We start from the raw sequence: 25,148 nt of genomic DNA, 5'->3' as shown, positions 1-25,148 counted from the left end.
CAGTCTGTTTGTCCGGCATTTTATTGTCCTGTATCTCCTGCCCAAGGGCAGCAGTTCAAAAAGTTTATGTCCAGGGTATTTTTGAAGCTGTATGTAGAAATGGGTTCCACTGAAGTGGCTCTTATAATGTATTTCATGTCATTTGTGTTCTTTAATATTTCCCTCTTGTTTTCATTTACTTTTTACATATTTTTATGGATTTTTGTATCTGCGCTGCAACCACTTAATTTCCCCAGTGTGGGAAGTCTTTTTCTACTCATGTTTTTGACTCCCACAAAATAATTTCTCTCGACTGCAGCATCCATAAAATGACTACCGGTTTTGCATATTTGATTACATGTTACACAGCCACAAATAGATTGAGGTCCTGTGGGAAACACTGACCTGTAACCTAAATGCTAGAAAGGTGCAAATTGCTTATTGTTAACATTCTCACCTCTCTGACAGCGTCATTTAAAACCTGAGGTACAAGAGAATAAGTTCACCTGAATATGCAACATATTTAAATATATGTTCTTTTGTGAGAGAACCAGCAGGGCACTTGGATTATGTTGACAATTGTGAATCATAAAAAAAAAACATGAATGTTTCGTTAAACACATTCTGTGCGTGATGTTTTTCTGGGAATTCTCACAGCATAAAATGTAGCAAAGTGCAAGGCAGGCCATCGCTTGGAACTTGAAAATGATTTAGCATTTAAAAATGTGGATGGTTTTCATCCACATCGGGCCGATACAGTAGGGAAGGGATCATATGGCCCAGTTCCTGGGTGGATCTCTTGTGAGAGGAAGACGGGGGGGGGTTAATCATTTTGCAATGCAGTCTGCTGAAAACGATGGAAAGCGCCACTCTACATAGCAACTGACGCTGTGGTCAAAGTTTGAGTTGCCACAAAGCAGATTTTAAGATATTAAACAAGTGGATAGTGCACCCCCCAATTTGTCATGTTTCATGTGTCAGATAAACCGTGACGAAAGGGGCTGTATGAATTTCTCTGTTCTGGACTAACCTTAAATAATTGTCCTCTTTTCTGACTTATGGCGTTACAATGTTGAATAATGGTGTTAACGATACCAAAGCGTCAAAGGTTGATGCATTTGGGCTGTTTTGGAGGCCTCTGAACACTCTTTTGCAGTCTTTTTTTTTAAAACAGTGGACCATTTGTGATGTCACAGATTGACGGATGTACTTATGTGGGCATTTCTAGTATAAGCAGTCTGGAGCTTGCCGTGTTATTCCTTCTCATGTCATACCTTACCGCCTGCTCTGATGTATATGATCTGTTTTTATGTTTTTATGTTTTATTTATTTATTTTTTATCGTGTTCTGTTTGTGTTGTGTTGTGTTTGCTCGGTTCTCATATTATCTTTTAACCTGCCCATTGTACAGCACTTTGGCTACCTCTGTGGTAAATTTTAAATGTACTTTATAAATAAAGTTGATTTGATTTGATGTATAACAAACGTGTATTTGGCCCGTTATTATAGTTATTTTTTTGTTATCAATAAAACAGCCACTCATAGCAGTTGTAAGATAAGATCAAAATCATTTAAATTTACACTAATATTACTATATTGATGGGAATTATTCTGAAATATCATTCTAATTTGGTTGTTTTTATTGTAAACATTCCATAAGGTAGTGTCCTATCCTCATACTTTGACAGTGACATTACAAATTTAGAATTTTCCCATACCAAAAATAAAATTTTGGAGCACAAGAGCATTTTACCAAAATAAAAAGATATGTAATTATGTAAAAAAAATAAAAAAATGTTTTAAATGTAAAAACCGTAAATTTTGGACTTTTGCTTTTTTCCTTTGCTTTGAACCCTGTGGCTTATAAAATGGTGCAGCTAATTTAAGGATTTTTCTTTGCTAACGGCCATAATGCAAATAGTTTAAAAACAAAAATCAAGCAAAGACACTGAAAATGTGCTCATTGTAGGTGATGCACTGTCCTTTTCATTTGGTGCTTTCAACTGGTAGTAGAAGTGCCCTTCCGCCTTTAGCCATCTATAGCGTTTCTACGTTTCATCCATCACTTTAATTAACGTTTGTAAGTTTTACAATATAACTAAAAATGTTTATACTTACTAATGAAGATGGCTTCATTGATGTCTGTAGGAGTGTTTTCATGCATGTGTATGTGTTATCGTGATATAATGTTAGCATTAGTTAATATGCTAACACGTTTACAAGTGTCAGTGTTAGTACTATTAGCTTCAGTGGCATTATGTTTGTATTGCTTCAGTTTCACAAATTCCTCAGTAAATTCACTAAGGCGTCACTGTGGAGCTATTGAGTCTGTTTAGCTGATTGAGCAAACTTCCGCAGCTAGTGGGCCCATGACGATGACTTGTGTTTATATTTTATCAGCCGTTTTACTGCCGTGTTACGGGCCCCATTTGGAAACAATTAAGGTATGTAAATACACATGTTACAAAATATTTCTGTGTAAATAACGAATGTTGTAACATATATATCTGCTGCTACTATATGGAAAAAAAAATGTGGGTGCGGTTTATCTACCCGTGCACTCTATAGTTCGGAAAATACGGTAAGTGAAATTAATCAAAAGTTTGGGGTCACATTGAAATGTCCTTATTTTTGAAGAAAAAGCACTGTACTTTTCAATGAAGGTAACTTTAAACTAGTCTTAACTTTAAAGAAATACACTCTATACATTGCTAATGTGGTAAATGACTATTCTAGCTGCAAATGTCTGGTTTTTGGCGCAATATCTACATAGGTGTATAGAGGCCCATTTCCAGCAACTATCACTCCAGTGTTCTAATGGTACAATGTGTTTGCTCATTGGCTCAGAAGGCTAATTGATGATTAGAAAACCCTTGTGCAATCATGTTCACACATCTGAAAACAGTTTAGCTCGTTACAGAAGCTACAAAACTGACCTTCCTTTGAGCAGATTGAGTTTCTGGAGCATCACATTTGTGGGGTCAATTAAACGCTCAAAATGGCTAGAAAAAGATAACTTTCATCTGAAACTCGACAGTCTATTCTTGTTCTTAGAAATGAAGGCTATTCCATAAAATTGTTTGGGTGACCCCAAACTTTTGAACGGTAGTGTATATAATTACTTAAGTATTAAAACTAGAGTGGCATGCACACACAGCCTGGGCAATTGCATCTGCATGTGCATAAAAAAGCATTGTTCCCTTAAAAGAGTTGTTCATCTCTAACGTATTTAGAAAAATGCTGCTAAAAGCTGTTTTTTTGTTTATTTTTTGGATATGCCGTTGTGCGCTTAACATTGTGACTGACAAATTAATATATTGTTAATGAAGTTTATTTTTGACCGTGTCGCTGGGGGTAATAGCGGTGATGTTCACCTTTTAAGATATATACAGTACAGGCCGAAAGTTTGGACACACCTTCTCATTCAATGTGTTTTCTTTATTTTCATGACTATTTACATTGTAGATTGTCACTGAAGGCATCAAAACTATGAATGAACACATGTGGAGTTATGTACTTAACAAAAAAACGTGAAATAACTGAAAACATATTTTATATTCTAGTTTCTTCAAAATAGCCACCCTTTGCTCTGATTACTTTTTCGCACACTCTTGGCATTCTCTCGATGAGCTTCAAGAGGTAGTCACCTGAAATGGTTTCCACTTCACAGGTGTGCTTGAAGCTCATCGAGAGAATGCCAAGAGTGTGCAAAGCAGTAATCGGAGCAAAGGGTGGCTATTTTGAAGAAATTAGAATACAAAACATGTTTTCAGTTATTTCACCTGTTTGTGTTAAGTACACAACTCCACGTGTTCATTCATAGTTTTGATGCCTTCAGTGACAATCTACAATGTAAATAGTCATGAAAATAAAGAAAACGCATTGACTGAGAAGGTGTGTCCAAACTTTTGGCCTGTACTGTATTTCAACGGTGTACATTTTCAAAAGATAAATAGTGATATTTTTGCAGTGGGTGGGCGGGCAATGTTCCCTCTAATTTTTCATGTGTGTGAGCAAACGCAAAAACTCCCTGAGCATTCAGTGGAGCCCATGTGAGCAACATCACACGTCCCAAACCTGACAAAACAACAAGTTAAATCTCCATCCATCCATCCATCCATCCATTTTCTACTGCTTGTCCCTTTCAGGGTCGCTAGAGCCTATCTCAGCTGCATTCGAGCGGAAGGCGGGGTACACCCTGGACAAGTCCCCACCTCATCGCAGGGCCAACACAGATAGACAGACAACATTCTCTTATTATTATAATCAAATGACAGCAGTCATTTCCATGAGGTTATTTTCTAATATAAGTGTTTAGGCCCACTTACAATGACAATAACAACAAATATTGTTTTTCATGAACTGTGTACTTGTATTGTTTGTCTGAGTGGAGGTCCTGCTTTGGAAATAAGTTGTACCCCTTTCAGACATTGCATTTAGTTCCCATTAAAACATTCACATGTTGCACAATGAGATGTAAGCAGGGGATCATGTGTACATTCCTGCAACTTCCTGTTTGTAAAAAATATATTTTTATTAGTATTTATTTAATATACTAACAGCATTTCATGATTAATATTTATAAATTAAGATTCCTAATAAATGACACTAGAATAAGCACACATTTGATTGGTAAATCATAGTGTAACAACCTGGAATGACACTTTATGTGTGGTGTTGGAGTTGTCCGACTTTTTGTGTGGCTGTAAACGCATCACTGGCTAAGTGCCATATGTGCATGTGTTGGCGCAAGTGAGAAAGAGCAAGCGGCTGCTGTTGATATAACAAAGTTGCTTTTGGTCCGGTTTATACTGCAGAAAATGACCAGTTTTGCTAAATATAATTTTTTTTACTGTTTTGGTGATGTGTTTATGGCCGACAATAAAGAGTTTTGCTCAGTAAAGTGATGGATGGAATTCATGTCCTCAAAGCGTCTCGACAGACGTTACAATATTTGAACAACGATGACGAAAACTGTTTTCTCTGTCGTGTCCGTGTCGTGTCAAATTGTTATGCGCTTAATTTTTTATTTGATTTTGTGCGTGGCATAGATTTGCCGTGCGCAGAGGACGCTTGAGCGGCGCGCAATTGCACAGGCGCGCACCTTAGAGGGAACATTGATGGTGGGGTTCATTTGCAATCTGAAGGGAACACCTCCACACATGAACTGTTTGCAAACATACGGAAAAATGGGACTCGAGAAAAACCTAGACTGGAGCATGTCCAAAAATATGTAGACCACGAAATACATTCCCATTTTTAAAGTTGTAGATTTGGGAAAACAGAGCGGTGTTCTCTTCAATAGTCAGTCCAGCTTTAATGAGGTGTACCTAATGTAGTGTCCGCCGGGCTTACCTGTCTCGGCGTCACCACGGCAGCGAGGTGAGGCTGGAAGGTGCTGCGCCTGTCTGTGATGCAGCCTCCATGTTTTATCTGCGGCACCTCTTCATCTACGGGACACAACGTCACACAAAGTGTGTGTGTGTGTGTGGTTAATTCACACTGAGCGATCCGTACCGTTTGTGTGTTCCAGGAAGAGATGTGTATCCTCTGAGCTTCTCAGGGTAAGACCTCCAAAGTCTGGCGCATCTTCATCATCGTCGTCCACCTCCTCCTCAGCGGTGAGGTTGACCCTCCCTGACTGGTCCACTTAAGGAGGTAAAGCATCAAGTATTAATGAATTGATTGGACACAACATTAGGCACAGCTGCCTTTACATAGGTATTTATTATTATTATGCTATAGTTCTTTGACTTTGTGTGCGTTGCAGCTATTAGTATTACTGCCGTGTGTACGGCATACAGTGTCGCTGCTTCTGGAAACTTCATTTCCCTGAGGGCATGCAGCCAAGGCATGGCTGCAATTTTATCTCATTTAAAAATCAAATTTAAAAAAATACTCCGTTTTGATTGATCTGCAATTTCCCAATATATTTACTGGCTGCAGTGCACAAGTGCGCTGCATCACAATGACTGAAGGTCTGTACTTATTAATCATGACCTTCTCATGAAAGGCACCCAGAATGCACCTCCTTGATAAGACGGCAACAATTCTTAAGACAAAAAAAAAAAAAAAAAGAATCTCGAGGGAAAGCGAACTACAGTCCAACCCCGGAAGTTGAACGCAATTCAGAATCCGACCCGGAAAAATATGCAAGTTATTAAATGTGCTATTAACTGTGCTTAACTTCTTCTTACACTTGCATGACTAGTCGAAATGTAGTGGTGTTTTATTTTGGGGTGTCAGCCAACATCAGCACAAATCATATGTCATTTTATTTTGTAGAGTGGAATGTTAGAATCGGCTGGATCAAATGGAATTATTATAAAAAACTAGAAATGTCCGATAATGGCTTTTTTGCCGATATCCGATATTGTCCAACTCTTAATTACCGATTCCAATATCAACCGATACTGATATATACAGTCGTGGAATTAACACATTATTATGCCTAATTTTGTTGTGATGCCCCGCTGGATGCATTAAACAATGTAACAAGGTTTTCCAAAATAAATCAACTCAAGTTATGGATAAAAATGCCAACATGGCACTGCCATATTTATTATTGAAGTCACAAAGTGCATTCATTTTTTTAAGATGCCTCAATACAGCAGCTTGGAATTTGGGACATGCTCTCCCTGAGAGAGCATGAGGAGGTTGAGGTGGAGGGGTAGCGGGGGGTGTATATTGTAGCGTCCCGGAAGAGTTAGTGCTGCAAGGGGTTCTGGGTATTTGTTCTGTTGTGTTTATGTTGTGTTACGGTGCGGATGTTCTCCCGAAACGTGTTTGTCATTCTTGTTTGGTGTGGGTTCACAGTGTGGCGCATACTTGTAACAGTGTTAAAGTTGTTTATACGGTCCACCCTCAGTGTGACCTGTATGGCTGTTGACCAAGTATGCCTTGCATTCACTTGTGTGTGTGTGAAAAGCCGTAGATATTATGTGATTGGGCCGGCACGCAAAGGCAGTGCCTTTAAGGTTTATTGGCGCTCTGTACTTCTCCCTACGTCCGTGTACACAGCGGCGTTTTAAAAAGTCATACATTTTACTTTTTGAAACCGATACCGATAATTTCCGATATTACATTTTAAAGCATTTATCGGCCGATAATATCGGCAGTCCGATATTATCGGACATCTTTGTAAAAAACAATTGTTGACTTATGCCTTTCAGTTGAAGTGTAATAATTTAGATTTTTGCAACACCAGGCAGTAAGTTGAATGACACGTTTGTTACTGGATACTTTCTTATGTGTAAGTATGATGCGACCATATTTATTACATACTGAACAAAAATATGAACTCAACAATTTTGCTTTTGCTCCCATTTTACATGAGTTGAACTCCAAGATGTACAACTTTTACTATATACACAAAATACCTATTCCTCTCAAATATTGTTCACAAATCTGTGTTAGTGAGCATTTCTTCTTTGCCAAGATAATCCATCCCACCTCACAGGTGTGGCATATCAAGATGCTGATTAAAACAGCATGATTATCGCACAGGTGTGCTTTAGGCTGCCTACTATAAAAGGCCACTCTGAAATGTGTAGTTTTGCTTTATTGGAGGTCTGGGAGGGGGTCACGAAAACAGTCAGTATCTGGTGTGACCACCATTTGCCTCACGCAGTGCAAACACATCTCCTCCGCATAGAGTTGATGAGGTTGTTGATTGTGGACTGTGGAATGTTGGTCCACTCCTCTTCAATGGCTGTGCCAAGTTGTTGGATATTGGCAGGAAGTGAAACACGCTGTCGTATACGCCAATCCACAGCATTCCACACATGCTCAATGGGTGACATGTCCGGGGAGTATGCTGGCCATGCAAGAACTGGGATGTTTTCTCTGAGACGGTTTCTCACAGTTTGTGCAGAAATTCTTTGGTTTTGCAAACCAATTGTTGCAGCAGCTGTCCCGGTGGCTGGTCTCAGACGATCATGGAGTTGCTCCAGCTGGATTTGGAAGTTGAGCTGGTGTGGTTACACGTGGTCTGCGGTTGTGAGGCCGGTTGGATGTGCTGCCAAATTCTCTGAAACGCCTTTGGAGACGGTTAATGGTAGAGAAATGAACATTCAACTCACGGGCAACAGCTCTGGTGGACATTCATGCAGTCAGCATGTCAAATGCACGCTCCTTTAAAACTTGCAACATCTGTGGCATTGTGCTGTGTGATAAAACTGCACAATTCAGTGTGGCCAGTCACACCTGTGAGGTGGAATGGATTATCTTGGCAAAGAAGAAATGCTCACTAACACCGGTTTAGACAAATTTGTAAACATTTCAGAGGAATAGGTTTTTTTGTAAAAGTAAAAGTAATACAAGTTTTAAATCACTGAGTTCAACTCATGAAAAATGGGAGCAAAAACAAAAGTGTTGCGTTTATATTTTTGCTCAGTGTACATTGACAAACATGGTGATATTGTTCAATTAAGGACACTTAATTAGCTCTTTACACTTTTTTAATCCAATATAGGAGACACAATAATAGAAAAAAAGACATATTTACAGATTTTTGGGGCCATGGTCTAATCTAGTGACCATGTTTAGTAGAGATGTCCGATAATATCGGCAGCCCGATATTATCGGCCGATAAATGCTTTAAAATGTAATATCGGAAATTATCGGTATCTGTTTCAAAATGATCGGTATCAGTTTTAAAAAGTAAAATGTATGACTTTTTAAAATGCTGCTGTGTACACGGACGTTAGAAGTACAGAGCGCCAATAAACCTTAAAGCAGTGGTCCCCAACCTTTTTGTAGCTGCGGACCGGTCAACGCTTGAAAATTTGTCCCACGGACCGGTGGGGTGGGGGGGTGGGGGTTGTTATTATTATTATTTTTTTTTTTTTTCATAAATAAATACAATCATGTGTGCTTACGGACTGTATCCCTGCAGACTGTATTGCTCTATATTGATATATAATGTATATATTGTGTTTTTTATGTTGATTTAATAAAAAAAAAATAAAAAAAAATAAACAGTATTTTATTTTTTTTATTTCTTATGCGGCCCGGTACCAATCGGTCCACGGCCCGGTACCGGTCCACGGCCCGGTGGTTGGGGACCACTGCCTTAAAGGCACTGCCTTTGCATGCTGGCCCAGTCACATAATATCTACGGCTTTTCACACACACAAGGGAATGCAAAGCATACTTGGTCAACAGCCATACAGGTCACACTAAGGGTTGCCGTATAAACAACTTTAACACTGTTACAAATATGCGCCACACTGTGAATTCCCAACCAAACAAGAATGACAAACACATTTCGGGAGAACATCCGCACCGTAACACAACATAAACCCTTGCAGCTACAATGTACACACCCCCCGCTACCCCTTACAAAACCCCGCCCACCTCAACCTCCTCATGCTCTCTCAGGGAGAGCATGTCCCAAATTCCAAGCTGCTGTTTTGAGGCATGTTAAAAAAAAATAATGCACTTTGTGACTTCAATAATAAATATGGCAGTGCCATGTTGGCATTTTTTTCCATAACTTGAGTTGATTTATTTTCGAAAACCTTGTTACATTGTTTAATGCATCCAGCGGGGCATCACAACAAAATTAGGCATAATAATGTGTTAATTCCACGACTGTATATATCGGTATCGGTTGATATCGGAATCGGTAATTAAGAGTTGGACAATATCGGAATATCGTATATCGGCAAAAAAGCCATTATCGGACATCTCTAATGTTTAGTTAATTTAGCTACATTTATGCTCGGAAATGTTTAATTTAGGGCAAACATGTTGTAGAATATGTTAGAAAATAAATACGCAAACAAAAAAAAATCTGCCAAAATCATTAAAACTAGGGATGTCCGATAATGGCTTTTTGCCGATATCCGATATTCCGATATTGTCCAACTCTTTAATTACTGATACCGATATCAACCGATACCGATATCAACTGATATATACAGTCGTGGAATTAACACATTATTATTAGGGATGTCCGATAATGGCTTTTTGCCGATATCCGATATTGTCCAACTCTTTAATTACCGATACCGATATCAACCGATATATACAGTCGCGGAATTAACACATTATTATGCCTAATTTGGACAACCAGGTATGGTGAAGATAAGGTACTTTTTAAAAAAATGAATCAAATAAAATAAGATAAATAAATTAAAAACATTTTCTTGAATAAAAAAGAAAGTAAAACAATATAAAAACAGTTACATAGAAACTAGTAATTAATGAAAATGTGTAAAATTAACTGTTAAAGGTTAGTATTATTAGTGGACCAGCAGCACGCACAATCATGTGTGCTTACGGACTGTATCCCTTGCAGACTGTATTGATATATATTGATATATAATGTAGGAACCAGAATATTAACAACAGAAAGAAACAACCCTTTTGTGTGAATGAGTGTAAATGGGGGAGGGAGGTTTTTTGGGTTGGTGCACTAATTGTAAGTGTATCTTGTGTTTTTTATGTGGATTTAATTAAAAAAAACAAAAAAAAACGATACGGATAATAAAAAAAACCGATACCGATAATTTCCGATATTACATTTTAACGCATTTATTGGCCGATAATATCGGCAGACCGATATTATCGGACATCTCTAATTATTATGCCTAATTTGGACAACCAAGTATGGTAAAGATAAGGCACTTTAAAAAAAAAAAAAAATAATAAGATAAATAAATTATAAACATTTTCTTGAATTAAAAAAGAAAGTAAAACAATATAAAAACAGTTACATAGAAACTAGTAATTAATGAAAATGAGTCAAATTAACTGTTAAAGGTTAGTACTATTAGTGGACCAGCAGCACGCACAATCATGTGTGCTTACGGACTGTATCCCTTGCAGACTGTATTGATATATATTGATATATAATGTAGGAACCAGAATATTAATAACAGAAAGAAACAACCCTTTTGTGTGAATGAGTGTAAATGGGGGAGGGAGGTTTTTTGGGCTGGTGCACTAATTGTAAGTGTATCGTGTGTTTTTTATGTTGATTTAATAAAAAAAAACCAAAAAAAAAACGATACGGATAATAAAAAAACCGATACCGATAATTTCCGATATTACATTTTAACGCATTTATCGGCCGATAATATCGGCAGACCGATATTATCGGACATCTCTAATTATTATGCCTAATTTGGACAACCAAGTATGGTGAAGATAAGGCACTTTAAAAAATAAAAATAAAAAAATAAGATAAATAAATTATAAACATTTTCTTGAATAAAAAAGAAAGTAAAACAATATAAAAACAGTTACATAGAAACTAGTAATTAATGAAAATAAGTCAAATTAACTGTTAAAGGTTAGTATTATTAGTGGACCAGCAGCACGCACAATCATGTGTGCTTACGGACTGTATCCCTTGCAGACTGTATTGATATATATTGATATATAATGTAGGAACCAGAATATTAATAACAGAAAAAAACAACCCTTTTGTGTGAATGAGTGTAAATGGGGGAGGGAGGTTTTTTGGGCTGGTGCACTAATTGTAAGTGTATCTTGTGTTTTTTATGTTGATTTAATAAAATTACAAAAAAATTAAAATAAAAAACAAACAAACAAAAAACGATAGTGATAATAAAAAAAGCGATACCGATAATTTCCGATATTACATTTTAACGCATTTATCGGCATCTCTGATTAAAACAAAAAAAGAGGCTTAAAAAAACCCACAAAAAAAACCCTGCTGAATTATGAATGAAGTGGACACTGTTTAGGGAAAACTTTACACACAACAGTTGAAAATATATGCAGTGGATATTTTTAGCGGCTTGGTGTGTGCGTAAGATTAATGTTAAAATATGCTTATGTGTGTGTGTGTGGGGGGGGGGGGGGGGTGCTCAGGGCAACAGAGGAACATGTCACCCGGGGCAACTGTGCGGCTCATTGACGTGCTTTTAATTGTTTTAAGCAGCCCAGGCTGCCCGGTGGCACAAAGTAAAACGTCCTATCTAAGATACAGACAGCTCCAATTAACTGCTGCTTGCAAGAGTTTTTAGCCGCTAATTGTTATCACCACAAGTTTGAAATGTGACCAACTTTTCCCTCAAACACTCAAATCCCTCGTTTAATCCTCAGCGGGCCCGGGTCTCCTTTGTCCCGTTGGCACCTTCTCACTTCCTTTTGGGTGACTCGACACCTCCCGCCCACCGCAAGCCTGCGCCGTGCCAGGGGCCGTCAATCAGGCGTCTCTGAGCTCAGTCGTATTACCACATGAATCCCAGAGAGCAGACGTTCAATGCCACACAACAATCGGCGAGGACTATTAAGAGCCACCCCCCCTCCACCCCTCCGGCCCCCGTCTGTGCTTTTTACTCAAAGGAAAGTCAGTAATGGACTCGGTCCGCCATCGACCTCGCTGATGACCTTATTCAGTGACACTTGTACAAAATCTTTCATTTGGGTAGCATCCCCTCCCCCTCAAAAGATGCTGTCAAGGCAACCAGAGGTATTAGTTAGATATTCATCACAATCCGGTGCTGTCACTCAAAGTCAGACGCCGGGCAGCGTTCCAAGCTTAAACAGGTTTTGTGAAATGCATGACTGTAGAGGGCCACCATGTAGCCAGCCGGGTACCCTCTTGCTGTTTATGGACCACAAAACAATATGGTTCCAATCATCTCAACAGCAGTGCATCCAGGCAACATTTGTCACGTACCGAATTTTTCGGACCATAAGGTGCACCGGATTATAAAGCGCAATAAAGAAGTCATATGATGATTTTTTTTTTTTCTTCCTACATTTAAAACACATCCTTGTGGTCTACATTAGAGATGTCCGATAATGGCTTTTTTGCCGATATCCGATATTGTCCAACTCTTAATTACAGATTCCGATATCAACCGATACCGATATATACCAGTGTTTCCCACACATTCATTTATTTGTGGCGGCCCGCCACGAAAGAATTACGTCCGCCACAAATTTAAAAAAAATAATAATTTTTTATTTTTTTATTTTTTTGTCCTGTCCAGCTTCTCAGGCAAATCATATAGTTGATGTAGATGCCCATATATGCTGTTCAGATTTACTTCACAAATGAGAAGTGTAGGATACTTCTCTTGTTGCCTTATTTGTATTTGACCACTACTGTTTTCTGTTTATTTGTTACTGACTGTGGCAGGACACCTCTGCCGCTGTTTCACTTTATGTTGCTGGTAAATAATATGGTTGTAGTAGTAGGCTAAAGTTAAATTATTTAGTATGCACTAATTAAAGGGGCAGAGCTTTAAGAGACATTTTAGCTTTTATATTTTATGAGATATATTTTTTGTAAGAACCACAATTAGTAAATATATTGCAGTGAATAACTTATTGTTCAAATCTGTATATAAATATGTACATAAAGTGTTGTAATTATATTGTAAAATAGATGAATGGATGGATGAATGGACGTTTAAAACAAAACTGTTATTATTTATTAGCAAGTATACATTTTTTGAGCCTTTTTAGAGAAAATCATATCATTGTAGTAAATTATGCAAATTACTCGATGTCATTGTTTATGGGAAACACTGTATAGTCGTGGAATTAACACATTATTATGCCTATTTTTGTTGTGATGCCCCGCTGGATGCATTAAACAATGTAACAAGGTTTTCCAAAATAAATCAACTCAAGTTATGGAAAAAAGTACCAACATGGCACTGCCATATTTATTATTGAAGTCACAAAGTGCATTATTTTTTTTAACATGCCTCAAAACAGCAGCTTGGAATTTGGAACATGCTCTCCCTGAGAGAGCATGAGAGGTTGAGGTGGGCGGGGTTGGGTGGTGCGGGGTTGAGGTGGGTAGTATAGGCGTAATAACTTTCTTGTTCTTGTCAAAAGTCTAGCAGCCGCATTTTGTACCAAAACTTTAATTTAATTTAAAACATAACTTTCATACCAGTGCAAAAATGAAGTCACCTCTGAATCAATTAATGATGTCATTATCAATTTCAAATGGAGATGTCCGATAATGGATAATGGTATATTGTAGCGTCCCGGAAGAGTTAGTGCTGCAAGGGGTTCTGGGTATTTGTTATGTTGTGTTACGGTGCGGATGTTCTCCCGAAATGTGTTTGTCATTCTTGTTTGGTGTGGGTTCACAGTGTGGCGCATATTTGTAACAGTGTTAAAGTTGTTTATACGGTCACCCTCAGTGTGACCTGTATGGCTGTTGACCAAGTATGGCTTGCATTCACTTGTGTGTGGGGAAAAGCCGTAGATATTATGTGATTGGGCCGGCACGCAAAGGCAGTGCCTTTAAGGTTTATTGGCGCTCTGTACTTCTCCCTACGTCCGTGTACCACTCCGTACAGCGGCGTTTTAAAAAGTCCTAAATTTTACTTTTTGAAACAGATACCGATAATTTCCGAAATTACATTTTAAAGCATTTATCGGCCGATAAATTATTATCGGACATCTTTAGTCTACATAACATGTAGAATTTCATGGCTGCAACACGTGCCAAAGTAGTTGGGAAAGGGCATGTTCACCACTGTGTTACATGGCCTTTCCTTTTAACAACACTCAGTAAACGTTTGGGAACTGAGGAGACACATTTTTGAAGCTTCTCAGGTGGAATTCTTTCCCATTCTTGCTTGATGTACAGCTTAAGTTGTTCAACAGTCTCCGTTATGGTATTTTAGGCTTCATAATGCGCCACACATTTTCAATGGGAGACAGGTCTGGACTACAGGCAAGCCAGTCTAGTACCCGCACTCTTTTACTATGAAGCCACGTTGATGTAACACGTGGCTTGGCATTGTCTTGCTGAAATAAGCAGGGGCGTCCATGGTAACGTTGCTTGGATGGCAACATGTGTTGCTCCAAAACCTGTATGTACCTTTCTGCATTAATGGCGCCTTCACAGATGTGTAAGTTACCCATGCCTTGGGCACTAATACACCCCCATACCATCACAGATGCTGGCTTTTCAACTTTGCGCCTATAACAATCCGGATGGTTCTTTTCCTCTTTGGTCCGGAGGACACGACGTCCACAGTTTCCAAAAAACAATTTGAAATGTGGACTCGTCAGACCACAAACACTTTTCCACTTTGTATCAGTCCATCTTAGATGAGCTCAGGCCCAGCGAAGCCGACAGCATTTCTGGGTGTTGTTGATAAACGGTTTTCGCCTTGCATAGTACAGTTTTAACTTGCACTTACAGATGTAGCGACCAACTGTAGTTACTGACCGTGGGTTTCTGAAGTGTTCCTGAGCCCATGTGGTGATATCCTTTACACACTGATGTCGCTTGTTGATGCAGTACAGCCTGAGGGATCGAAGGTCACAGGCTTAGCTGCTTACGTGCAGTGATTTCTCCAGATTCTCTGAACCCTTTGATGATATTACGGACCGTAGATGGTGACAACACGTGGCTTGGCATTGTCTTGCTGAAATAAGCAGGGGCGTCCATGATAATGTTGCTTGGATGGCAACATATGTTGCTCCAAAACCTGTATGTATCTTTCAGCATTAATGGTGCCTTCACAGATGTGTAAGTTACCCATGCCTTGGGCACTAATACACCCCCATACCATCACAGATGCTGGCTTTTCAACTTTGCGCCTTTAACAATCCGGATGGTTCTTTTCCTCTTTGGTCCGGAGGACACGACGTCCACAGTTTCCAAAAAACTATTTGAAATGTGGACTCGTCAGACCACAAACACTTTTCCACTTTGTATCAGTCCTTCTTAGATGAGCTCAGGTCCAGCGAAGCCGACGGCATTTCTGGGTGTTGTTGATAAACGGTTTTCGCCTTGCATAGTAGAGTTTTAACTTGCACTTACAGATGTAGCGACCAACTGTAGTCACTGACACTGGGTTTCTGAAGTGTTCCTGAGCCCATGTGGTGATATCCTTTACACACTGATGTCGCTTGTTGATGCAGTACAGCCTGAGGGATCGAAGGTCACGGGCTTAGCTGCTTACGTGCAGTGATTTCTCCAGATTCTCTGAACCCTTTGATGATATCACGGATCGTAGATGGCGATAACACGTGGCTTGGCATTGTCTTGCTGAAATAAGCAGGGGCGTCCATGATAATGTTGCTTGGATGGCAACATATGTTGCTCCAAAACCTGTATGTATCTTTCAGCATTAATGGTGCCTTCACAGATGTGTAAGTTACCCATGCCTTGGGCACTAATACACCCCCATACCATCACACTTTAGTGGAGGAAAAGAAAAAAAACATGTCGACCCTCACACAGAAAATGAACAACGCACTTCATCCGGAAACTGAAGATGCAGACATCCAAAGCACCGAGCTACTGCACACTTGTTATTTTAGAGTCACAATGCGTCACTAGTTGCCTGGATCTTTTATGCAAATGACTCATCAGTGGGATGCAGGATTTCTTGTTACAAGAAGATTACACTGGATGGCTGCTCAATGGCGACAAATGAAGAGCGTGTGCTGCGCTCTGCGGCGGCACCTTGCCAAGAAACCACCGTGCACACTTGTATGTGTAATATGTATATATTAGATTTGCAACTGTTTATACTGGTGCTTATAGATTGTACATATATATTGACTGCATCATACCGAGCGATGTCCCCTGTTTGTCCTTGATTACTTTCCTGCAGCCGATGTAATAGATGCCAAACATCACATAAAACAAGGTGACTTGAAGGAGGACGCAAACGTTAGCAACACTAGCATATCTATGTGAGCTACATTAGTCAAATGTCAACAGTAACGCCAGGATAGGCTAGCATATTTGTTGAAAAAAATGAAAATAATTCAACCTTCAGCTCCCACTTCTGCAGCTGACAGGGCTGCATTTTAAGATGTACAGCAGATCTATTCAACTGCCGGCCCTCGGGCCACATCCGGCCCGCCAAAGCTTTTAATTTGGCCCGCCGAACATCACACAAATAGTCTTGAGGAAACTATTCAAAACAGGGTTGCGACAGCGAAGCATACCGTCGTGGTCAAAAGTTGACATACACTTGTAAAGAGCATAATGTCATGGCTGTCTTGATTTTCCAACAATTTCTACAACTCTTATTTTTTTGTGATAGAGTGATTGGAGCACATACTTGTTGGTCACAAAAAAACATACATGAAGTTTGGTTCTTTTATGAATTTATTATGGGTCTACTGAAAATGTGAGCAAATGTGCTGGGTCAAAAGTATACATACAGCAATGTTAATATTTGCTTACATGTCCCTTGGCAAGTTTCACTGCAATAAGGCACTTTTGGTAGCCATCCACAAGCTTCTGCTTGAATTTCTGATCACTCCTCTTGACAACATTGGTGCAGTTCAGCTAAACGTGTTGGTTTTCTGACATGGACTTGTTTCTTCAGCATTGTCCACCCGTTTAAGTCAGGACTTTGGGAAAGCCGTTCTAAAACCTTCATTTTAGCCTGATTTAGCCATTCCTTTACCACTTTTGATGTGTGTTTGGGGTCATTGTCCTGTTGGAACACCCAACTGCGCCCAAGACCCAACCTCTGGGCTGATGATTTTAGGTTGTCCTGAAGAATTTGGAGGTAATCCTCCTTTTTCATTGTCCCATTTACTCTCTGTAAAGCACCAGTTCCATTGGCAGCAAAACAGGCCCAGAGCATAATACTACCACCACCATGCTTGACGGTGGGCGTGGTGTTCCTGGGATTAAAGGCCTCACCTTTTCTCCTCCAAACACATTGCTGGGTATTGTGGCCAAACAGCTAGATTAATGTTTCATCTGACATCACATGGACAAAGATAAGACTTTGTGGAGAAAAGTTCTGTGGTCAGATGAAACAAAAATTGAGCTGTTTGGCCACAATACCCAACATATGTTTGGAGGAGAAATCCCAGGAACACTATCCCTACCGTAAAGCATGGTGGTGGTAGTATTTTGCTCTGGGCCTGTTTTGCTGCCAATGGAGCTGGTGCTTTAAATGGGACAATGAAAAAGGAGGATTACCTCCAAATTCTTCAGGACAACCTAAAATCATCATTGGGTCTTGGGCGCAGTTGGGTGTTCCAACAGGACAAAGACCCCAAACACACGTCAAAAGTGGTAAAGAAATGGCAAAATCAGGCTAGAATTAAGGTTTTAGGATGGCCTTCCCAACGTCCTGACTTAAAAGTGTGGACAATGCTGAAGAAACAAGTCCATGTCTGAAAACCAACACATTTAGCTGAACTGCATCTATTTTGTCAAGAGGAGTGGTCAAAAACTCAATCAGAGGCTTGTGGATGGCTACCAAAAGCGCCTTATTGCAGTGAAACTTGCCAAGGGACATGTAAGCAAATATTAACATTGCTGTATGTATACTTTTGACCCAGCACATTTGGTCACATTTTCAATAGACCCATAATAAATTCATAAAAGTACCAACAAGTATGTGCTCCAATCACTCTATCACAAAAAAATAAGAGTTGTAGAAAGTATTGGAAACTCAAGACAGCCATGACATTGTTATATACAAGTGTATATACACTTTTGATGGCGACTGTATATACACACAGGTGCGGACTAAAGAAAAGTTGGCAAAGTTGCATTGTATGATGTGTAGCTTAGCCTCTTCTTCTTTCCCCTTTCTTACAAAGCTGCTGTTTGTGATGTGGCTGGGCGTATACACAGAAGTAGACGGAAGGATAGTTGGCAAAGCCTTATTTTAAGATGTGCAGCAAAGCCTCTTTTTTTTTTTACAAAACTGCCCCTTTGCGAAGTGGTGCGAATGTACGCAGTGCGGACTGAAGGACGGTTGTCAGAGCTGCATTATAAGATGTGTAATGAAGCCTCTCTTTTCCTCTTTTGTGATGTATACACAGAGGCATACTGAAGGATAGTTGGCAAAGCTGCATTTTAAGATGTGTAGTGAAGCCTCTATTTTTACAAAACTGCCCTTTTGCAAAGTGGTAAGCGTATTACACATGGGCGGACTGATAATTATTTGTCAGAGGTGCATTTTAAGATGTGTAGTGAAGCCTTTTTTTTTTCTTTTTTTTTTTTACAAAACTGCACTTTTGCGAAGTGTTAAGCACACATGACATAAGATGTGTAGCTAAGCCTCTTTTTCCCTCTTTCTTACAAAACTGCTCTTTTGTGATGTGATACATATTCATATATATACATACACTATATTGCCAAAAGTATTTGGCCACCTGCCTTGACTCACATATGAACTTGAAGTGCCATCCCATTCTTAACCCATAGGGTTCAATATGATGTTAAACCACCTTTTGCAGCTATTACATCTTCAACTCTTCTGGGAAGGCTGTCCACAAGGTTGCGGAGTGTGTTTATAGGAATTTTCCACCAGTCTTCCAAAAGCGCATTGGTGAGGTCACACACTGATGTTGGTCGAGAAGGCCTGGCTCTCAGTCTCCGTTTTAATTCATCCCAAAAGTGTTCAGGTCAGGACTCTGTGCAGGCCAGTCAAGTTCATCCACACCAGACTCTGTCATCCATGTCTTTATGGACCTTGCTTTGTGCACTGGTGCACAGTCATGTTGAAAGAAGAAGGGGCCCGCTCCAAACTGTTCCCACAAGGTTGGGAGCATGGAATTGTCCAAAATGTTTTGGTATCCTGGAGCATCCAAATTTCCTTTCACTGGAACTAAGGGGCCAACAACCCCACACCATAATTCCTCCTACACCAAATGTCACACTCGGCAAAATGCAGTCCGAAATGTAGCGTTCTCCTGGAAACCTCCAAACCCAGACTCGTCTATCAGATTGCCAGATCGAAAAGGGTAATTAATCACTCCAGAGAACGCGTCTCCACTGCTCTAGAGTCCATTGGTGACGTGCTTTACACCACTGCATCCAGCGCTTTGCATTGGACTTGGTGATGTATGGCTTAGATGCAGCTGCTCGGCCGTGGAAACCCATTCTATGAAGCGCTCTGTGTACTGTACGTGGGCTAATTGGAAGGTCACATGAAGTTTGGAGCTCTGTAGCAACTGACTGTGCAGGAAGTCGGCGACCTCTTTGCACTATGCGCTTCAGCATCCGCTGACCCCTCTCTGTCAGTTTACGTGGCCTACCACTTGGTGGCTGAGTTGCTGTTGTTCCCAAACTTTTTCCATTTTCTTATAATAAAGCCGACAGTTGACTTTGGAATATTTAGGAGCTGGACTGGATTTGTTGCACAGGTGGCATCCTATGACAGTTCCACGCTGGCAATCACTGAGAGCGGCCCATTCGTTCACAAATGTTTGTAGAAACAGTCTCTATGCCTAAGTGCTTCATTGTATACACCTGTGGCCGGGCCAAGCGATTTGGACACCTGATTCTCATCATTTGGATGGGTGGCCAAATACTTTTGGCAATATAGTGTATATACACAGGGGTGGACTCATGTAGCTAGGGAATAGCTCAGAAGCAGTAGTCCAGAAACTGACGTCGTCCTTAGGCAAGACACTTTCTCCCATGGGACCCACCCTTGCGTTCGAATGAATGAGTGTGGAAGGACTCCCTTAATCTCCAAGGGCGATGCATTCCTGATGCCATGAAAAGCCACAACTTCAAATGTGTGTTTTTTAGCGCCTCTTCTCTCAAAAGTAAAGCAAACCGTGAGGGGAATTGAATCTCTTCATGTTTGGTGCTCATACACAGACTCTAGAACAGTGGTTCTCAAATGGGGGTACGCGTACCCCTGGGGGTACTTGAAGGTATGCCAAGGGGTACGTGAGATTTTTTTTAAATATTCTAAAAAATAGCAACAATTCAAAAATCCTTTATAAATATATTTATTGAATAATACTTCAACAAAATAAATGTTTAGAATTAAGTTCATGAATGCAGATGGATCTCTATTACAATCCCCAAAGAGGGCACTTTAAGTTGATGATTACTTCTATGTGTAGAAATATTTATTTATAATTGAATCACTTCTTTATTTTTCAACAAGTTTTAAGTTATTTTTATATCTTTTTTTCCAAATAGTTCAAGAAAGACCACTACAAATGAGCAATATTTTGCACTATTATACAATTTAATAAATCAGAAACTGATGACATAGTGCTGTATTTTACTTCTTTATCTCTTTTTTTCAACCAAAAATGCTTTCCTCTGATTAGGGGGTACTTAAATTAAAAATATGTTCACAGGGGGTACATCACTGAAAAAAGGTTGAGAACCACTGCTCTAGAAACATACGTTTGCATATTGACTTTTAAGGCCACACACTTTCAATGGAATTCAGTGTTTTCCACACATTCATTTATTTGTGGCGGCCCGCCACGAAAGAATTACGTCCGCCACAAATAAAAATTAAAAGCTTTTCAGGCTAATCATATAGTTGATGTAGATGCCCACATAGGCTGTTCAGATTTACTTTACAAAAGAGAATTGTAGGATACTTCTCTTGTTGCCTTATTTGTATTTGACCACTACTGTTTTCTGTTTATTTGTTACTGACTGTGGCAGGACACCTCTGCCTCTGTTTCACTTTATGTTGCTGGTAAATAATATAGTTGTAGTAGTAGGCTAAAGTTAAATTATTTAGTATGCACTAATTAAAGGGGCAGAGCTTTAAGAGACATTTTAGCTTTCATATTTTATAAGATATATTTTTTGTAAGAACCACAATTAATAAATATATTTCAGTGAATAACTTATTGTTCAAATCTGTATATAAATATGTACATAAAGTGTTGTAATTATATTGTAAAATGGATGGATGGATGGATGGACGTTTAAAACAAAACTGTTATTATTAATTAGTAAGTATACATTTTGCTAGCCTTTTTAGAGAAAATCATATCATTGTAGTAAATTATGCAAATTCCTCGATTTGGTGGTGACCACGCCCATTGCCACGCCCCCACCGCCACAGGTATCTTGGCAGTTTATGGGAAACATTGGAATTGTGGTCACATCTCACCTGTTTCTGAGTCTTGGGATTTGTCAACAAGGAATTCTCTGATTTTCTCCACCCACATGTAAAGGATGCTCTCCCCGACATGCTCCCTGCAAAAGACGCGCGGAAACGGGGATTGAGGGGCTTCATATCGCACGGTTCGGCGGGAGCAATCACGGCGGCGCCCGTGTTGTGACTAATATCACTCTGCGGCGCGCCCTCGCCGAGTCGGGAGATGAGAGAGAGGCACTCACACGTAGAGGTCTTCCAGGCTGTTTGCCAATTTTACCCTCTCGGAGCCCCGCAGCCACGCCGCACTACAAAAGCCGAGAACAAACAGGTTGTTATTGAGTGGGGGCGAGGAGTGGCTTGATGTCGTCTAAATTTGGCAGATTGCTGCAGAATAAAATTTGAAAAGCAAATTAGACTGACTTGATCTGGTAGATCGGCGGGGCTGTGCTGGGATAATCAGGTGGGAGAATTATCTGGGGGGGGAGAGGAGGAAAGTTAACCAGATTGCAAAAAATTTGACATTCAAGCCTGCTTTTTTTCCACCTGCAAACACGCCGTGAGCTTGGGCTCATCCATGTCGTTTGATATTTTGATGCAAAATATTCTGGCCGCCTCATCAATGACACACCATTCATCGCCATAGATCGAAGACAGGGCCTCCACCTCTTCGATCTTGAAAGATGATCAATCAATCACATGGAAACATTGTTTATTCAGCAACACAATGTGATATTTGAGTAAACATTTGGAATATAATAGTCAGTGTTTCCCATAAACTGCCAAGATACCTGTGGCGGTGGGGGCGTGGCTATGGGCGTGGTCACCATGACATCATCGAGTAATTTGCATAATTTACTACAATATGATTTTCTCTAAAAAGGCTCAAAAAATGCATACTTACTAATTAATAATAAGTTTTGTTTTAAACGTCCATCCATCCATCCATCCATTTTACAATATAATTACAACACTTTATGTACATATTTATATACAGATTTGAACAATAAGTTATTCACTGAAATATATTTATTAATTGTGGTTCTTACAAAAAATATATCTTATAAAAATATAAAAGCTAAAATGTCTCTTAAAGCTCTGCCCCTTTAATTAGTGCATACTAAATAATTTCACTTTAGCCTACTACTACAACCATATTATTTACCAGCAACATAAAGTGAAACAGAGGCAGAGGTGTCCTGCCACAGTCAGTAACAAATAAATAGAAAACAGTAGTGGTGGTGGATAGACACAAAGCTTCATCAAACATCTGATCCACTGAACAAAAAGCTCCAAAAATCTTGATCCTACACTTCACTTTTGTAAAGTAAATCTGAACAGCCGATATGGGCATTTACATCAACTATATGATTTGCCTGAGAAGCTGGACAGGACAAAAAAAAAAATAAATAAATTAAAAAATTAAAAAAGTTTTTTGTGGCGGCCTTAATTCTTTCGTGGCGGTCCGCCACAAATAAATAAATGTGTGGGAAACACTGATAGTGTCGATGGCTAATTATGATAATCATAACAAATCCTTATTGTGTGCAAAGCCTGCAGAGCAAACAACGCATGCGTGGATTTAGCCTCGTGTTTGTGCGAACTTAGAATAGTTAGTGTGGAGAATGCATATATTTGTAAGAGTTCTTTCTTTATTCATAGTCATGTTTAAAGCAGCTAATATTTTCCCATGTGTACACTTTGTGCTAGAATCCTATGTCCGCAAGTAAACTCTGTGCCTTAGCTTGAAGGCGTTGGAATGTGTATTGGGAGTATGATGTACTCCCTTTTTACCTTATCTGTACTACACCAATGAGACTGTATTCCTTTCTGGGCAGAGTGGGGGCTGTTTTCGTATTCAATAAGCTGTCTCTTCCCGTTTGATTTTTAGACCGCTTCGAGATGCTGCTATTAAGACTAGTTTAGTTTAGTTTATTATTTCTTCGGTCAGTGGTCAACAAAATAAACAAAGAGTTTTACATAAACAAACAGTTGTACATTCATAAATTGAAAATGTTGCAGACCGAAAGGGTTTAGGCTGAAGTTGAACACTTATTGCGCCTAACCCTATAAACAATGTCAAATACAAGATGAGCTTCCTAAAAATATGAAATTTCCTTTGCACAACATATTATAAATACACCTTGTACACAACATAAACACTGTTCACTAATCTCCTAAAGCGTTAGTAAAACTTGATAATATTCCTATTCTGTCTTGATGGTCCTTCTTACTCAACATATGTCATCCAAAAGAATTTGGGGTTGACCGGTGACTTTTATTCCCTTAGAGCAGGGGTCTCAGACACGCGGCCCGCGGGCCAATTGCGGCCTGCGAGACGTTATTTTGCGGCCCACAGCTTAATATGAAAATGTAATGTTAGTGCGGCCCGCAAGTTTTATATGAATGGCGCTTGACAGCGTCATACTTGCCAACCCTCCCGATTTTTCCGGGAGACTACTGAATTTTAGGGCAACCATTCTCTCGAATATCTGCCGATTTTCACCCAAACAACAATATTAAGGGCGTGCCGTGATGGCACTGACTTTAGCGCCCTCTACAACTTGTACAAACTGCGTGCCAGCCCAGTCACATGTTGTATTTGGCTTCTGTACACACACGTAAGTGACTGCAAGACGTACTTGATCAACAGCCACACAGGTCACACTGAGTGTGGCCGTATAAACAACTTTATCACTGTTACAAATATGCGCCACACTGTGAACCCACACCAAACAAGAATGACAAACACATTTCGGGAGAACATGTATGGTGAAAAAGCGGACGCGACGACAGGTTGTAGAGGACGTTAAAGGCAGTGCTATCACGGCACACCCTTAATATTGTTGTCTGGGTGAAAATCGGGACAAATTCGGGAGAATGGTTGCCCCGGGAGATTGTCGGGAGGGGCACTGAAATTCGGGAGTCTCCCGGAAAAATATTGGGAGGGTTGGCAAGTATGTTGCTAGGGCGGGAAAGTCATTCAAAGAAGGTGCATTCATTAAAAAGTGCATGTTAGATTTTTTTTTAAATATTTTCTTGCGGCCCAGCTATCCAGTTTCTGCATCCAGTGGCCCCCAGGTAAATTGAGTTTGAGACCCCTGCCTTAGAGGAAGACTGGTCTGATGCAACATTAGAATAATACATAATGTTGGATATAGAGAACATACAAACCCTTTATTTATTGAATCAAAAATACTGAAATTCCGCGACATAGTGAATTTGCAAACAGCTCAAATTATACACAAAAGCAAACTATAATCTGCTACCCAAGAATATACAACAATTCTTCTCAACAAAAGAAGAGAAATATAATCTTAAGAGAAAAATGTAATTTAAAACATTTGTACGCACATAC

The 25,148-nt window shown here is 39.6% G+C and overlaps 2 protein-coding genes across 2 annotated transcripts in view; one reads left to right on the top strand and one right to left on the bottom strand.

Annotated features, from left to right (window-relative positions):
- The window catches only part of impact (impact RWD domain protein), an 85,168-nt gene that overhangs the window by 58,771 nt on the left and 1,249 nt on the right, over positions 1–25,148 (bottom strand). Inside the window, exons 2-7 of the mRNA XM_062038763.1 lie at positions 22,337–22,465; positions 22,214–22,266; positions 22,036–22,098; positions 21,806–21,891; positions 5,496–5,627; positions 5,334–5,428 (exon numbers count right to left, since the gene is read on the bottom strand). Coding sequence (XP_061894747.1) covers positions 5,334–5,428; positions 5,496–5,627; positions 21,806–21,891; positions 22,036–22,098; positions 22,214–22,266; positions 22,337–22,465 — 558 coding nt within the window. The remainder of the gene's footprint in view (positions 1–5,333; positions 5,429–5,495; positions 5,628–21,805; positions 21,892–22,035; positions 22,099–22,213; positions 22,267–22,336; positions 22,466–25,148) is intronic.
- osbpl1a (oxysterol binding protein-like 1A) overlaps positions 5,510–25,148 on the top strand; it is a 176,556-nt gene continuing 156,917 nt past the window's right edge. Inside the window, exon 1 of the mRNA XM_062038758.1 lies at positions 5,510–5,636. The gene's annotated coding sequence lies outside the window, so the exon portion shown is untranslated. The remainder of the gene's footprint in view (positions 5,637–25,148) is intronic.

The sequence above is a fragment of the Entelurus aequoreus genome, linkage group LG27 (genome assembly GCF_033978785.1).
Source record: "Entelurus aequoreus isolate RoL-2023_Sb linkage group LG27, RoL_Eaeq_v1.1, whole genome shotgun sequence".
Taxonomy (NCBI): Eukaryota; Metazoa; Chordata; class Actinopteri; order Syngnathiformes; family Syngnathidae; genus Entelurus; species Entelurus aequoreus.
Note: the sequence above shows the minus strand (reverse complement) of the source record. Positions and strands in the feature narration are given on the sequence as shown.